Raw genomic sequence first — 15452 nt, 5'->3', positions numbered from 1 at the left:
GCATGGCATGTGGGAGAGTATGGGCGGGTATCTAGAGACCTTTTTACCCCCAATGGTTTGGAGCTTCACTCCCAAACAACTGCAAGACCCTCATAAAATGGTAGAATATTTGAAAGGAAAATGCTGTGGGGATTCTAAGGAGACACAACTTACTGCGCTGTGCTGGGCCCTGGCCACAATCTATCAAACACTGCTTGATAGTACACAGCACCATCCAGAGGGAGAGAGTGGACCCACAGGCACTGCAGCTGCCCAGGCCCCCGCAACAGGCACTGTAGTCGAGCCAAAAGATCAACCCACACCAGTATCAGTTGCCCCTATACACAAAAAGAAATACACAAGGAAATCGGTTTGCTTAGTGAAAGATGATGATGAACTGGGGCCATCACGAGAACAAGAAGAAGAGCCAGAACCAGAAGTGATTACTCAATCCCTGTCCCTGAATGAGCTGCAAGATATGCAGAAAGATTTCAGCCGCCTTCCAGGGGAGCATATTATTACCTGGCTGTTCCGCTGCTGGGATAATGGGGCCAGTAGCCTGGAACTGGAGGGCAGGGAGGCCAAGCAGCTAGGATCCTTGTCTAGGGAAGGGGGCATTGACAAAGCGATTGAGAAGAAGGCGCAGGCCCTTAGCCTCTGGAGGCGACTCCTGTCAATTGTGAGGGAAAGGTATCCTTTCAGCGAAGATGTCGTATGTCGGCCAGGCAAGTGGACCAGTATGGAGAGAGGTATTCAATATCTGAGGGAATTAGCTGTGCAGGAGATGGTTTATTATGATCCGGACAATGCACAGTTGCCCACAGACCCCGATGAAGTCCATTGTACCCGACCCATGTGGCGAAAATTTGTGCGAAATGCACCATCATCGTACGCCAACTCACTGGCAGTAATCGACTGGAAAAGTGAAGAGGCACCCACGGTGGATGAAGTGGCTTGCCGACTCCGACAGTATGAAGAGAGCCTTTCTTCCTCCCTAGTCTTGGCTGTGGAGAAACTGTCTCAGGATGTCCGGCAACTCAAAGAGGATATATCTTACTCCCCACCTGTACAGACCCGCATTTCAGCTGTTAGGACCAGGCGTTTTTCTGCTCCAGAGAGGGGATATAGAGCGTACACACCACGAGGTATCCTGTGGTTTTTCCTGCGTGACCACGGAGAAGACATGAGGAAATGGGATGGGAAGCCCACCTCAACCCTGCGGGCACGCGTACATGAGCTACAAGGCAAGACAGCTGTAAAAAGGGACTCTTCCAGAAAGAACGCTGCTCCAGTTTCCACCGGGCAGCCCCCCAGACCAAGTGAAAGGCCAGATCACACTTATGATCCTCTTGAAGGTACTTCTAAGTCCTTTTTGCAAGAGGTGAGTAGTGACTATGACGAGCAGGATTAGAGGGGCCCTGCCTCCAGCCAGGTGGAGGAAAGGGACAATAGGGTTTATTGGACTGTGTGGATCCGATGGCCTGGCACATCGAACCCACAAGAGTACAAGGCCCTAGTGGACACGGGTGCACAGTGTACCCTAATGCCATCGAGCTATAAAGGGGTGGAACCAATATCTATTTCTGGTGTGACAGGGGGATCCCAACAGTTGACTCTGTTGGAGGCTGAAGTAAGTCTAACTGGGAATGAGTGGCAAAAGCAGCCCATTGTGACTGGGCCGGAGGCTCCATGCATCCTGGGCATAGACTACCTCCGGAAAGGGTATTTCAAAGACCCAAAAGGTTACAGGTGGGCTTTTGGAATAGCTGCCTTAGAAGCGGAGGAAATTGAACCATTGTCTAGTTTGCCTGGTCTCTTGGAGGACCCTTCTGTTGTAGGGTTGCTGAAGGTTGAGGAGCAACAGGTGCCGATTGCTACTACAACTGTGCACCGGCGGCAATACCGCACCAGCAGAGACTCCCTGGTTCCCATCCACAAACTAAATCATCGACTGGAGGGTCAGGGAGTGATCAGCAGAACCCACGTCATACATAGTGATCAGCTAAACCATGTCATACATAAAATAGTTTGGTAATGTGATAGTGAGAATACTGTAGCTATCTAAACTGCCTTCATACCACAGGACTGCAGGCAAACCTTTGTCAGTTTCTTAAAAAATGAGAGATTATGGTGTAGCATGATGCTAAAACCATTTGGAAGGGATTGCAGTCACAGCCTTTCCAAATTGTGTCAGAGTTGCTCCTTACAACTCCCCTGGTAGAATCAAGACCACTCGTGTTCCCTGTATTACTTTGGTAACCAGCTGGTTCAGACTGGGCAGTCTGTCAGGCTAGGGGATTAAGCTGTTACGGATTGAAGACAAGTTAGTAAGAGATATATGTTTCTGTTCACCTGTGCTCTCCCAGCATTGGGATCCTGTTGCATATCCTAGAAAAGCAGTTTTAGATACTCTGTGCCAGTGTTTTGGCCTTTCCAAAGGCTCTAGCTTTTTTTTTTTTTTTAATACGGTGAATATAGTTTTCAATACAATAAAATACTTCTGTGCTCACCAAAGTGAAAGTGTGTTTTCACTGGTGAAAATGGAAGTAAAGACTTTCATATGGAAAGTTTTATTGGGTGCCAAGAATAGTAAAGGCTCTCAAATTACATGGAGAAATGTCAGTTTTACCAGTAAAGATGGAAAATGAAATCAAACGTGCCCGGGGCCAAGCTTTCTCATGCCTGATAGGGACATATTCAGAAGCCTTTCAATAGGTGCTTTGTCTAAAAACTTTTAAAAGTTTAAGTTAAAAAAAATGAATACATTCTCTCATATTTAGCTTATATTTTCTTCAACAGACCACAGTTAATATTGAAAGAAACTACTTCTATCTGATTTGTAGTCTTCCATGCAGTAAGATTTCTCATACTTCCTCTGAAATTTGTCCTGGGTGTATCCTTTGGGTTCCTGAAATCTCTCATCAGTCTAGACATTTGCTTCACTAACTGACAACAACTAGAGTAGTCAACAAATAGGTTTGCTGGCTGATTAACAGTTTAATTTCCATCTCTGAGGTACTTAGGCTACACCATGAGACCGTGAAGGGAATGGGAAGGTTGATTTGTTCCAGTCAAGCTGCATGCTGTAGCTCTGTGGAATATGATGGGAAAATAATTTTTTTAAAAAGTGATACTTTTAAGACTAATTGGACTACAATTAGACCCATCAGATTTGTTTTGGTTTGCACATTGTGACAGTCCCCTTCCCCTTCTGACCTGTTCTTGTGTATGCTAAGAGCAGTCAGACAAACTAGCATCCTACTCTGCTGCCATTAGCCAATCACCCTGATGAGAGGCTGGGGTTTTACCTTTTACCTTGGGGTTTCACCCAAAGTAAGGGGTGCTGCAACCCTTATTTTGGAATCATTGAGCTTAACTTTCCAAGATAAGGAATAATTTTTTAGATGTTATTTTTAGCTTAGATTCTGTTTTGGAAATGTGCACCTGAACAGTTTTCCTTCAAAATAAAACCTTGCATAGTTTTGTCAGGCAATTCCTTTACATACTTGGTATTTGGCAATACTGGCTCCAGACTTTCCAGCATAGCAGTGAGGCATGCAGCTGCAGAACTCACTCAATTATTTCATACCAAATAATCCAAACTGAAACTTTCAAAGTGCTTCACTATGCTGAAATCAGTGACAGTTTTGCTATTAAATTATGAAGACTCAGGACTGCATTCACGATTTTAACCCCTTTTTTTGGAGTGAGTAAAGAATGGATTATGCTACATTGTTCTTTTCCTTAATAAAAGGATTAAATGAGTTTTCATTTGTTTGTTTTTGATAAAATTTCAAAATTAGCAATAAATCAAGCTTCTGGCTGCATCACACTTCGACCAGGCCCTCCAAATAAGGCTTTATGTCATAAGGAAAGTACTTGGCTGTATTCATTTTGCAGACATTTGATTTCAGGGGAAAGTATTTTCTATTTTAACGTATGTTGAGTCCTTGATTCAGATATTATGCCCTTCCACTTACCGTCTTTACTAATCTGAGATACCGTGCATCGGTATTCACAACATCAGCCATTGCAAGGGCACTGCCATCAGCATCAGAACTTGTGGTAGGATGCTGCCACAGCCATGGTGGTCCTCAGCCCTGTGTTTCTGGCCTAGGTACCACTTTGAAAGACCTTGTGCAGCACCCATAGAAACCAAAAGCGGTTTTGGAACCCTGGACGTGCATCTCTGTGTTGAAATCCATTCTGTTACAGAATTGTGTAGCTGTGCCACTGAAATATTGTTTGCTTCTTTCAGAATAGTGAAAAAAAAAACCAAGCTGAAGAAAAACCCCAAAAACATATATTTTCTCTTTAATGAAGTTTGCTCTCTTTGTCTCCAAAATCCAAGGATACATATAAACAAATTTGGTCTTGGAAACAATTAATCAACTCCATGGCTTGTCATGGAATTCTTCACTGGAAGAGGCACTCAATATTGTGTGTATTTTTGTTAACTCAGACTTTGCCTATTAAGATTTCATTCACAAATACACTGAAAATCAGGAGGATGTAACTTCCAGGCTCAATGAGACCTACATTTTCCTCTGTTAGATGACAGTCTGTTTCTCTAAAGCCCCCCATTCCCCCCCACCCCGCCCCCGCAAATGAAGCTAGCTATCATGCATTGTGGAAAATTCCTTTTTGATTGTTGTAGAAATCAGTGAATCCTGAAATACAAGCTTTCGTTATCATTAGCTTGTGTATAACTTGAGGACTAATGTTACTGTTCATAAAGTAACTGGTCTTTTTATTTTCTCCGAACTGTCTATCTGTGAATTGACATGTTTTTGTTTATATGACTGTCTTCTTACAGGAAAGGATGGGTAGTCAGATATACTAAAAGCAAACTCTTTATTTCAAAGATGAAATTGGAGAATGGGAAGAATACTTCTTGGAGTCTGGCAATGAACACATTTTCATAGGCACTATCATTTGCAACATTTTGCTACAGATGGTTTTAATTCATCCTGAAATTAAATTACAGGGGGGGGAAAAAAGAATGAGATAAAGAAAAAGAGAGGCAAGGGGAGAGAGTGGCACATCTTTTTCTTCAGTGACCTATATTATTCTAGGGATGCTGAATGATTTTGCATAGTACAGACTATAAGAGAGATTGATTCTACTGTCTATAAAGCTCCCGAACAGTCCTTAAAAGAGCAAATCCAGTCTAGTATGTTCACCACTTGCATTGCCTGTTGTTGATCAGAAACTGGAAAGATTATGGGTATGAAGCCACATGTGTAAATAGTAAAAGAAGGAATGAGAGAATCTGAAGATGATTTAGGGTGGAATTGCATCCGCTTTTTTTCTTCTTACTGTTCATATTGACTCCAAGTACGTTTCCAGACATTTTAGAATATAATCATGGGGGGAGAGAGGGAGTAATTTGTTTTTCTTTAAAAAATTACTCTGAACGCAACGAAAACATGTTTTTGTATCTAGCTGGGTTGTTATCCTAAACATTATGCAAAATAAACAAAATATTTCCAAACTACAAGTAGGATTTTTTTACTAGTTCCTTTTCTTTTCTTTTCTTTTTTTTTTTTTTTCCAAGCTAGCACACTCTCTGTTCCTTCTTCTAGGCATGTTTTTAGTTGCCACGTTCTCTCCAGCTTTTGTACCAGGCTATAATGCCACCTCATCTGCCCTTTGTCTTTTTCAGTCCTTCTGCCACTATGCTGTTTTTTGCTTTCTCTTCCCCCATTTACATGAAAATCTGTCTGAAAAGTGTTTGTTGGAATATGCACTGTCTTCATGCCTTCTCTCTTTGTTCTCCTCAATTATCAAACCCCTTTTTGTGATTGAAACCATTTTTATTTTCCCTGAGATTCCTCCTTTTATTGCACTGCTTCCTGAATCAGACCAGAAAAAAAAAATTAGATGCATGAGACTGGCACTTTATCTCAAAGGACTTTTCATATTTACTCGCTTATACCTGCCAGCATGATGATGAACACCACATATAAGACTGCTCTTGAGATTTTGCTGTTTGACATGAAAATAGACAATGCTGGAAGCTGGACAATGTTACTAGCTCTGTCGACAAGGTTTAGACCAGTTCTGTTAAGCCTAAGATAAAATTTGTAGATGTTAGATCCCATTAATCAGACCACCAAAACTTGTAAACACCACCTGCAGCTCTTTTTTATATGTAACTCCCTTTCTTTACTTGGCTGAAATACCAACTGTAATGACATCCCCCATTTTTTGGCTTGCATTCAGGCAAGCTACTTCCATCCCTGTTTTTTATTAGCTCATGCTGCATTTTGTAGACACCAGCACCGATATTGCCCATCTTACTTTCGGCAAGATGACATTATCTTTTTTCCATGCACCAAAGCCCAGCCTGTTGGAAAGTGTCAAGCCTAAACTTCCATATAAGTGCATAATTGTCAGAAGCATTGGCTTGTGTGTATGAGAAGACTCATCACCAGGTAGAATTTTTTGCAGAGCAGGATTTAATTTTTCTACCCTCTGGTGGCCGGAAATGCCATGTGAAGTCTTTAGCAATTGAACCTCCCAGTTTGCGTTTTGCGGTAAAATAAAATAATTTTAAAAAGTATAAGCACTACACATACCTCCTTACTAACACCCGATTTACTTAATGTCAGTTTACTTTGTAAATGGAAATTTTTCCAAACTTAGATCATTTATTGTGATTACAGTCTGTTCTTCAAAATGCTGGATTTTAATAACTACCATCTCATTTCTAAATGGGTGCATTTTAAAACCTAAAAGTGTGTCATCTGGGAATTATTTCTTCTTACTTGGAAACAAGTTTTTTTAGTATATGGATAATGGTAGCAGCTTTGACTTCTGGATTTGCTATCTTCTCAGCAAGCAAACCTGTGAATCTTTGACTATTAAAAACATAGAAGAAAAAAACCCCAACCCAACATTGCTGCCATTCTGTGTAAATACATCAAGAATCTTTGTACAAAAAACCAACCTGGATCACTTCCATGCCAATGGTATTTCAGGACTCAGTTCAGGACTGTTCAGGACTCTGGATGATTCATAGATTTAAATTCAATATTTCTGATAATAATGTATTTTTTTTAATTTACATATCTCTTTCTGATCTCCCAATGTGGCAGCATGGTGCTTTTAGGAAAGTGTACTCTAACATTATGTACTTGTATTAGTTTTTGACTGAAACATTTGGACATTTTTCAAGCTGAAATACAAGTTACTGTATCTAATTTAAACACTTTAATATTTAAAAGGTGTGAACAAACAAGCATTTTAAAATGGCATGAAAAGCTGCATATCAAATTACCAAAAATAGGAACATAAATGGAAAGCTTTTTTTTTTTCTCAAAAAAAAATTTTATAAATATTTCTAATGACAAATAGTCATGGAGGTTTAGATTTATTTATGTTTATTTAATACAGCATAGAAGCATCTGCTGATATTCCCCCATTTACTTTGTTCATATTATTTCTTTCATGCTTCTCTGTCAGATATTGCAGTGTCTTGGGGTTGTCAGAGTAAGCTATAGTATGAGCCCCTCTCGATCTATGCAGCTAAGCATGATCCTAATCTATTTAGAAGTTCACAGGAGTAGACTAGTGAAAAATCTGGCTGCAAGAAACTTAATTAAAGCAGGGCACTCAACAAGGCTTCAAGGCCGTGTGGAGTTTCCATTAAATCCCTAGATGTCCTAAGTCTCTGTACGTTTATCTAAAGTTCTTATTTAGTCTTGGGCAAGCCCCTACTTGAGGACCTCAGGCTTTCTTTCTCAGTGGGGAAATCAGTGTGGCTGAAACACCATGTGCACTTCATGGAACTGGTTCAATAAGCTGTTCTGTCGGATGCTGCACAGAGTAGTCCAGTTAGTTATTTTTTGCACAGAGGAAAAGCTCCAGGTGTAGTAAATCATTCTTGGCCTCTGCAAGCACATATATTGTAAACTGTTTTAAGGTTCTTTGACTGTTTCCACCTATCGCAGCTTAGATATGATCTTCTACATTTCACCCACTAAGTAAACTTTAAAAAGCCTGACCCTCTGTTGTCCCATGAAATCTGATCTACCTATCACCATCAAGGGACATCTGGGATTCATCTTATCTTTTCCACTGGTTTGTTGATTAATAGAAATTGTTTTGAATGGGATTCAAACATGGCAAAACTCCATGAACCTTATGAATTACAATAGGGTCAAATAGGAGGTCAGGTTAAAAAGAAATGTTTTGGATGTGAGGAAGCGAATGAAGCCGTAATAATATGGCCAGCATTAGGTGCCTAAGAGGTGAAGATGAAACTCTTGTGTTTGTTTTAAAATAGGTTTCATACATCAAAGGAGTTTCTGATCATCTTTAAAATGATATATATTTTCACTGAAGTGAAAGAAATCTTGACCTGATAGGATGAATGGAGATTATAGGTATCCAGCACAGGCTCAGTTTTTCAGGAATATCTCATGAGCCTTCACAAGCTAAAGGTCATGAAACAGCCATCTCAGACTCACAGAGTTAGAGGAGGAACAGTTGTTTCCTATTCACTGGAAATTTTCTTCCCTAAAAAGTCTTAATGAATAGGAAGCTTGAAGATAAATGGACTTAGTCGAGACTTTCAAGTTTATTAGTTCTTTCTGACTCTTCAAGGAGTGCAGTGGCAGTGGTTCCCCACGTCTGCAGGGGCCCACAGATAATTTGCAAAGGAAAACAAAACTGGTAAGATGTGACTATAGCACCAAAGCTGGAGTAACCTGAAGCAGGACTGTAGTGCTTTTGCGGCCAGATACCAGTGCTGCCTCGTGCTCCAAGCCAAACACAGACCATGCAGATGTGGTTAGCAAAATACCTTGCAGAACTACATAACCCTTGCAAAGACGCACTACCTTGGGTTCACTGCTGCATGGACTTGGCTTGTGACTTCTGGCTGTCTCAAAATGTGGGCACGCTCTTGTCTGTCAATCTGTTGTGCAGGTAGACAAACTGCATACTGTTAGATAGCTTCCAGGATCAGACCCTTAGGTGGAGTAAAACCAATGAAGCAGCACTAGCTGGCAGCTGTAGAGGATCCCCTTCCACCAAGCCCCAATGCACATACCAAAAGCAGGCTGATTTTTTTAAAAGGAGAAAAGACATTTTGGAGTCAGAGTCTATAGTTTCTCCTGTCCAGGAGCCAGCACTGCAGAAATAAGGTACAGGAAGACTGCCTTAAAATGGCAAATGCTCTTATCTAAAGGTAGGCAAAGCGTTTAGAAGAAAATAGGAATTTACTGTTTGAACAAATACGCAGCGAAACACTGGCTTTGCTTTATCTGTTATTGCAGCAACTAGAATACTCATTTATAGGCTGTGAGCTTGTATCTGTCTTTCATTATATGATTGCACAAAGCTCAGCATGAAGAGGCTATGATCCCCAGTGACATATAATACAAACAACAAATAATAAGTTTAAAAAGAAAAAAACCCCAACAAACAAACAAACAAAAAAACCCCTAAACCAACTATGGACAAGAGATTTAATAAGCAGTGCCAAGTTCTGTACAGTTCCTACTTTTTGAGTCTCAGTGACCTGTGTCTATTAATGGGTAATATTCGGACCACTATGTTTCTTAACATTCTCTGGTTTGATATAAAAAAAATTACACTTAGGTCTTATGTGTGTAGGTGCCAGTACATGCTTTCCTAACTGGACAGAAAGTTCCCCTCTGAGGGAAAGGGATCTTCAAGGCCTTCAGGTAGATTTAGGATTCAGGATTTCAGTAGGAGAAAAGTGGTGGTCCAGACTGTGACCCTTTTTCGTATCTGTGTGCCAAGATAAGTATGCATGTCTGCATTTCTGACTGCTTGAATGTATTCTTCGAATGGCTTCAAGTTTCACATGAAAACTTTTTTAAACACAGATCTACTATTTAAATCCATTGTTTTATTTTGATCATGATATCAAAGACTGGAAGTATTTAACATCGGTCCTGGTCACCTGCCGTGTCCTGAAAGCTTGTTATGTTGACTGTACATTTTTTCTTTCTTTGATTTAAAAATACAATCCAACACAACAAACACAGTATTGAATACTGTACAAAGCAGGATTATGAACTTTGTATGTTGTGTGCTTTACTGGGCCTTTCTGTCTTTGTAAAAATAAAGCTATTGCAAGCCAGGAAGTTTCGAAGGTAGAGCCAAGCTTGAACCAAACAAGAGAGTTGGCTTGGATTTCTGCAACAAGCCTAAGCCAAGCCAACAGACCTGACTGTATTCATTTATGGACAGAAAAATTCAGAGAAGGGTATGCACCAGAAGATTTTGTGGCAGGAAATAAGGCCGCAGTGTTCCTCTTTGCTTGTTTCTTCTCTATTTGAAAATAGAACTAAACCAGATCTTGGGTCAAGCTGTAACTGTCTTGTTCATCCTCTGTTTAAAATCAGAACATAAAGACCACTTTTTCTCTAATTATACAGCTATAGAGGAATAATGAATTTCCCACATATTTTTCTACTCTCTTCACTCTGTGCTGCTGTCCAAACTTTGTCCTATATGAACTGTTTGCCCAGATCACAAAAAGGACCTGATTGCATCTAAGTTTTTCTGGAGATTTTACAATAAAAGTGAAATACTTCCAACATTTTACATTTTATTTTAATCTTCCATAACATATGAATAGAAAAACTGTCTGCTGTCTAAGTCCTCTAGCACTAAAATTCCAGTTATGAATTTGGACTTTCAACCTCCACTTTTAAAAAGGATGAATGAGCTCTGGGTTATTGCTTTTTGATACATATTCTTCTGGAGCAAGATTTAACCCAAATCCTTTTTTTCTCTTATGCCTTAATCCATTTAACCTTTTGTAGCAGGAACACTGTTCCCTTGTACTTAGCAGAACTTTTGGCTGGAGCTTGGCTTATTGCTTTTGGGCTGCATCACACTCAAATACAAAGTAAATTAACTGAAAATTTTCTCTCATGGTGCAAAGCAAATTAGCTGAAGATCTGTGCTTAAGGCCATGGCTTTTATGTGTTTATAGTTCACTGCAAGAAATGTTTGGAGTGGTGTGATCCAACATCATTCTACATTCAGACAAAATGGGCATAACCACATTGCCACTACACAGTGAATGAGAGGTCAGATTGGCTATCTTGGGTTTGAGCCAAGGGTGTAGAAATGACAAATTTAAAGCCAAGATTCTGCCAATTTGCTTTAAGAGGAGATTTGAATGCTTGATTTTTAAGACAGGTTTTATTTTTTGATCTTTAATACTAAGCAAGGATTCTTTAATGTCATAAAGTGACATGCAGCCCCAATTCATATTGAAAGATGTAATAATCTGCCCTATGTAAAAGAAGCAGAAAAGCATTAGTGAAAGAAGGTGTAGAAAAAGGTCTGAGAAACAAAGGTGATAATTTAAACCTCAGAAGAGATATTTTGCCTCAATGGCAGCAAGACTTTCCTAGCTGGTAGGATAAGGAATCTGTGAATAAGGTTGTCATTACTGATACTTGAACTTCTAGAGCATGAAATAGTTTGAGGACAGGGAATACAGACATCTTAGAAGGATATTGTCTAGCTATGTGGTTGTATATACATCAAAATCCTTCCCTATCAAGTCTATAATCAACCTTTATAATTCTCCATAAAAAAATGTTACAGTCCTCAAGTAAAAGCTATAACAAGTATTAATTTCACCTGGTATTTGACCAGATATCATTGAGGAGCAGATTTCCTTACAGCAGCAAGGTGGAGGACTATGGGACCTTTATAATCTGAGGCAGCCATATTGCCAGCACTTGCTTTTTTGTCACAGTTCTCATGATGTTTAATGTTTTTGCTAAAGCTTAGCTCATGTATTCCCATAATTATGTGAGAAATTCAGGTTACTCCTAAAAAAAACCCACAATGAATCTCTAGCCTTTGTGGTTGCTTGCACAGGAAAACTTGAAATATCATTCTTCAAGGATCAAAAACTGGAAAGGAAATAAAAAACCCCTCATGTTTATTTTGCCTGAAGTCTCATGATTTTGAAGGTCTTGTTCTCTTGAGAACTTGACTCATGGTTTTCAGTACTAAATGATGGCAAGAAAGTATATGTGGATAAGAAAATCCTCATGTTCTCATCAACAAGAGACTTTAAGTAGTATGAGTGGTCTTTGTTCTTTATAACAGGTGTACTTGGTTCAGAGTAGGGTTTATGCATCTCACAAACCTCCTGAAGGAATAACAAAGGGGCTTTATAAAAGTCTTCCCAGTAAAATAATAGTAAGTCACTAATTATGCAAGTTATAAAGTCCTAGGCTAAAGAAATGCAAATATGTACCACATTTTTCTGATTTTTGTTGCCCTACCCACCAATTTAGGTCACTGAGGTGAAAAAAAAGCTAGTGAGGAGAGTTTAAATAAACAAACAGCTAAATCACATAATTCTTTTTTCTTTCTTTGCAAACAAAGACGAAAATTTGGCTGGAAGAGAGTGGCTGTGCACACACACTTCTTCACGTATGTGCACAAGTGGAAAGAGATTCAGCAAGAGCATTTCAGGGCTGTGGTTAAGACACGTACAGTACATTTCTTATGTCCTGAGTATATTTACACATGGTCTTGATGTTCTTTCAATACTTTTGCGGAAAGAAGAAAGGAAGGTATAATTATCGAGTTGAATTATGTGTAGCTGTAGCTATTTCAATCAGTTTTCTTTGTCTAAACAGAAAAAACTCCTACATCTGGCAGCTGTGGAGCGCAGCTGGCTGCATGATACTGCGACTGGCTGTCACAAATAAACCTGCTGGCCTTTTCCTCTTTCTTTTCTACAGGACTGCCCACCAGAAGCAGGTGATTTTCGTGCTCAGCAGTGCTCTGCTCACAATGACGTCAAGTACCAAGGACAGTTTTACGAGTGGCTTCCCGTCTCTAACGACGCAGACAACCCATGCTCACTGAAGTGCCAGGCCAGAGGAACGGCTCTGATTGTAGAGCTAGCACCAAAGGTTCTGGATGGGACACGATGCTATACAGAATCCTTGGACATGTGCATCAGTGGCTTGTGCCAAGTAAGGAGAAATGCCCTACCCTAATGCCTTTCTTCATGACTCCTCCCATCAGATCTCTCTCAGGCGCTCACTCTGTCTCCTCCTTCATACTTGTATCATTTTAGGGTCTTCCTTTAAATAATCTGTTTTCGTTCTCTTAGGTTGACTTCTACCTTGTTTGGAAGAGATGTACAAATTCAAAGGTTATTTTTTCACTTTATGCTCTTTCCCTGGGGGAGTTTTTTGAGGATTATATTCTCAGTTTTTTAACTGTTTTGTATAGTTAACTGCAGTAGCAGATCTCATTTCAAAGTACCATAAGAAAATAATGTTTTAGCCTTTAATTTGGATATACCAAACTTTTCCAAGTCTATGAAATTATATTATCTTTGAGGTTTATTGCTCCCTCTAAGTCATGAACCACATAGCAGTAGATGAGGCACCAAACCAGAAAATCTGCCATTGATTTGCTACAGGACCAAGCAAGCTGCTACATCTCCTTCAGCCTCAGTTTCCCTGTTTGTTAAAAGTGAGATATGGGGACTTCTTAACCCTTCACTTCAGAGTGCATGGAGATCTGTTGATAATTCAACCAATTTATTTGCATCCTGATTTGTTTTTATATAACTTTGTGCTTTTACTTATTGCTACTTTCTTGAACCTATCTACATCAGGATTTAGTCTCCTGACCTACATGTAGGCTACAGGTTGATGGAGGGGAGGATATTTGCACTATCTCTGTTAAGTACTGAATACACATGAATCTCAGAAAAGGTTGAGTGTAGGTTCACGTTTCAGTGCCCAGCCTCCTTCAAATCTATGTAGACTTGATGTGTTGTTGGCTTTCTAGTGTATTTTCAACCACTTTATGTGCCTTTCAAAGCTTTCCTCCCTGTTTCCTTTCTCTTTGATTTACTGTTCTGAGCCAGAAGCAATTCTGCAATAAATGAAACAGGGTAGGCAGTTATTGGACTAATCTCATCTGTGATCTGAAGAAAGCAGTCATCTAGACCTCTTGACCTGAGCTGAGTGCACAAGTTTCTCAAAATTCCAGGTTGCCTGATGAAACAGACTAATTTCAGTCTTTATTTGTGTTTTTTAATTCTTTAAAATCTTAACTGGAGGCACAGGAATCTGGATAGGAAAATGTTTCAAAGTATTATGCCTATAGTAGCCTGGAAATTAGGAGCAGTGCATTCAGGCTCAGTATCAGGCTGATTTTTGTTTTGGTCCAAATATGAAGCATACCTTTCTGAGAAAACCTTCCCTTAGGAACAGAGCTCATATAAGCACACACTACTAAGTCAAACTCATTTGCATTCTCATGACACTTCTTACTTCTGGAAGGCTGAAGGTAGCCGCACTATTACAACTATGAAGACTGATGTTACTTATTAACTGACTCTGTGGCTAATGTACGTATTTTGAAAACAGACAAGTGCACTAGCATTATTGTCCCTGAGGAATTTCAGTTAAACTAACCTTTTCCTTATATACCCTAGAATGGTAGAATAATTTCTAATGTGTAAACACTGTTCCAGTGCCTCACCACCCTCACAGTGAAGAATTTCTTCCTAACATCTAATCTAAATCTACTTTCTTTCAGTTTAAACCCATTACCCCTTGTCCTATCACTACACTCCCTGATAAACAGTCCCTCTCCAGCTTTCCTGTAGGCCCCCTTTAAGTACTGGAAGGCTGCAGTAAGGTGTCCCTGGAGCCTTCTCTTCAGGCTGAACAATCCCAACTCTCTCACACTGTCCTCACAGAAGAGGTGCTCCAGCCCTCTGATCAGCTTCGTGGCCCTCCTCTGGGCTCGCTCCAATAGCTCCATGTCTTTCTTGTACTGGGGCCCCCAGAGCTGGACGCAGTACTCCACGTGAGGTCTCACAAAAGCGGAGCAGAGGGGCAGGATCACCTCCCTCGACCTGCTGGTCACACTGCTTTTGATGCAGCCCAGGACACGGTTGGCTTTCTGGGCTGCAAGCGCACACTGCTGGCTCATGTTGAGCTTCTCATCCATCAATACCCGCAAGTCCTTCTCCTCAGGGCTGCTTTCAATCCATTCCTCGCCCAGCCTATAGTCGTGCTTGGGATTACTCTGACCCACGTGCAGGACCTTGCACTCGGCCTTGCAGAACTTTGTGCGGTTCGCACGGGCCCACCTCTCCAGCCTGTCAAGGTCCCTCTGGATGGCATCCCTTCCCTCCAGCGTGTTGACCGCACCACACAGCTTGGTGTCATCGGCAAACTTGCTGAGGGTGCACTCGATCCTACTGTCCATGTCGCTGACAAAGATGTTGAACAGTGCTGGTCCGAGTACCGACCCTTGAGGAACACATTTTCCATATACTTGACAATTACTGTGTCATTTTTGAGGATGGCCAAAAAAAGATATTAAAAAACAAATTTTCATGCTGCATTCCTCATAGTGAATAATTTTATATTTTTGGATGTGTTTAAATTTAAAGCAACTCAAAGTATTCTTGTCACAGTGCA

At 40.3% G+C, this 15452-nt stretch overlaps 2 protein-coding genes across 4 annotated transcripts in view; one reads left to right on the top strand and one right to left on the bottom strand.

The window, feature by feature from the left end:
- SLC3A2 (solute carrier family 3 member 2) overlaps nt 1-8737 on the bottom strand; it is a 311934-nt gene extending 303197 nt beyond the window's left edge. The window contains exon 1 of the mRNA XM_075741121.1: nt 8730-8737. The gene's annotated coding sequence lies outside the window, so the exon portion shown is untranslated. The remainder of the gene's footprint in view (nt 1-8729) is intronic.
- ADAMTSL1 (ADAMTS like 1) overlaps nt 1-15452 on the top strand; it is a 206526-nt gene that overhangs the window by 34086 nt on the left and 156988 nt on the right. For all 3 annotated transcript variants that reach the window (XM_075741113.1, XM_075741112.1, XM_075741114.1), the window contains exon 4: nt 12738-12974. In XM_075741113.1, the coding sequence (XP_075597228.1) occupies nt 12738-12974 (237 nt within the window). The remainder of the gene's footprint in view (nt 1-12737; nt 12975-15452) is intronic.

Source organism: Balearica regulorum, chromosome Z, assembly GCF_011004875.1.
Source record: "Balearica regulorum gibbericeps isolate bBalReg1 chromosome Z, bBalReg1.pri, whole genome shotgun sequence".
NCBI lineage: Eukaryota > Metazoa > Chordata > Aves > Gruiformes > Gruidae > Balearica > Balearica regulorum.
This window is presented reverse-complemented; position numbering and strand designations above follow the sequence as displayed.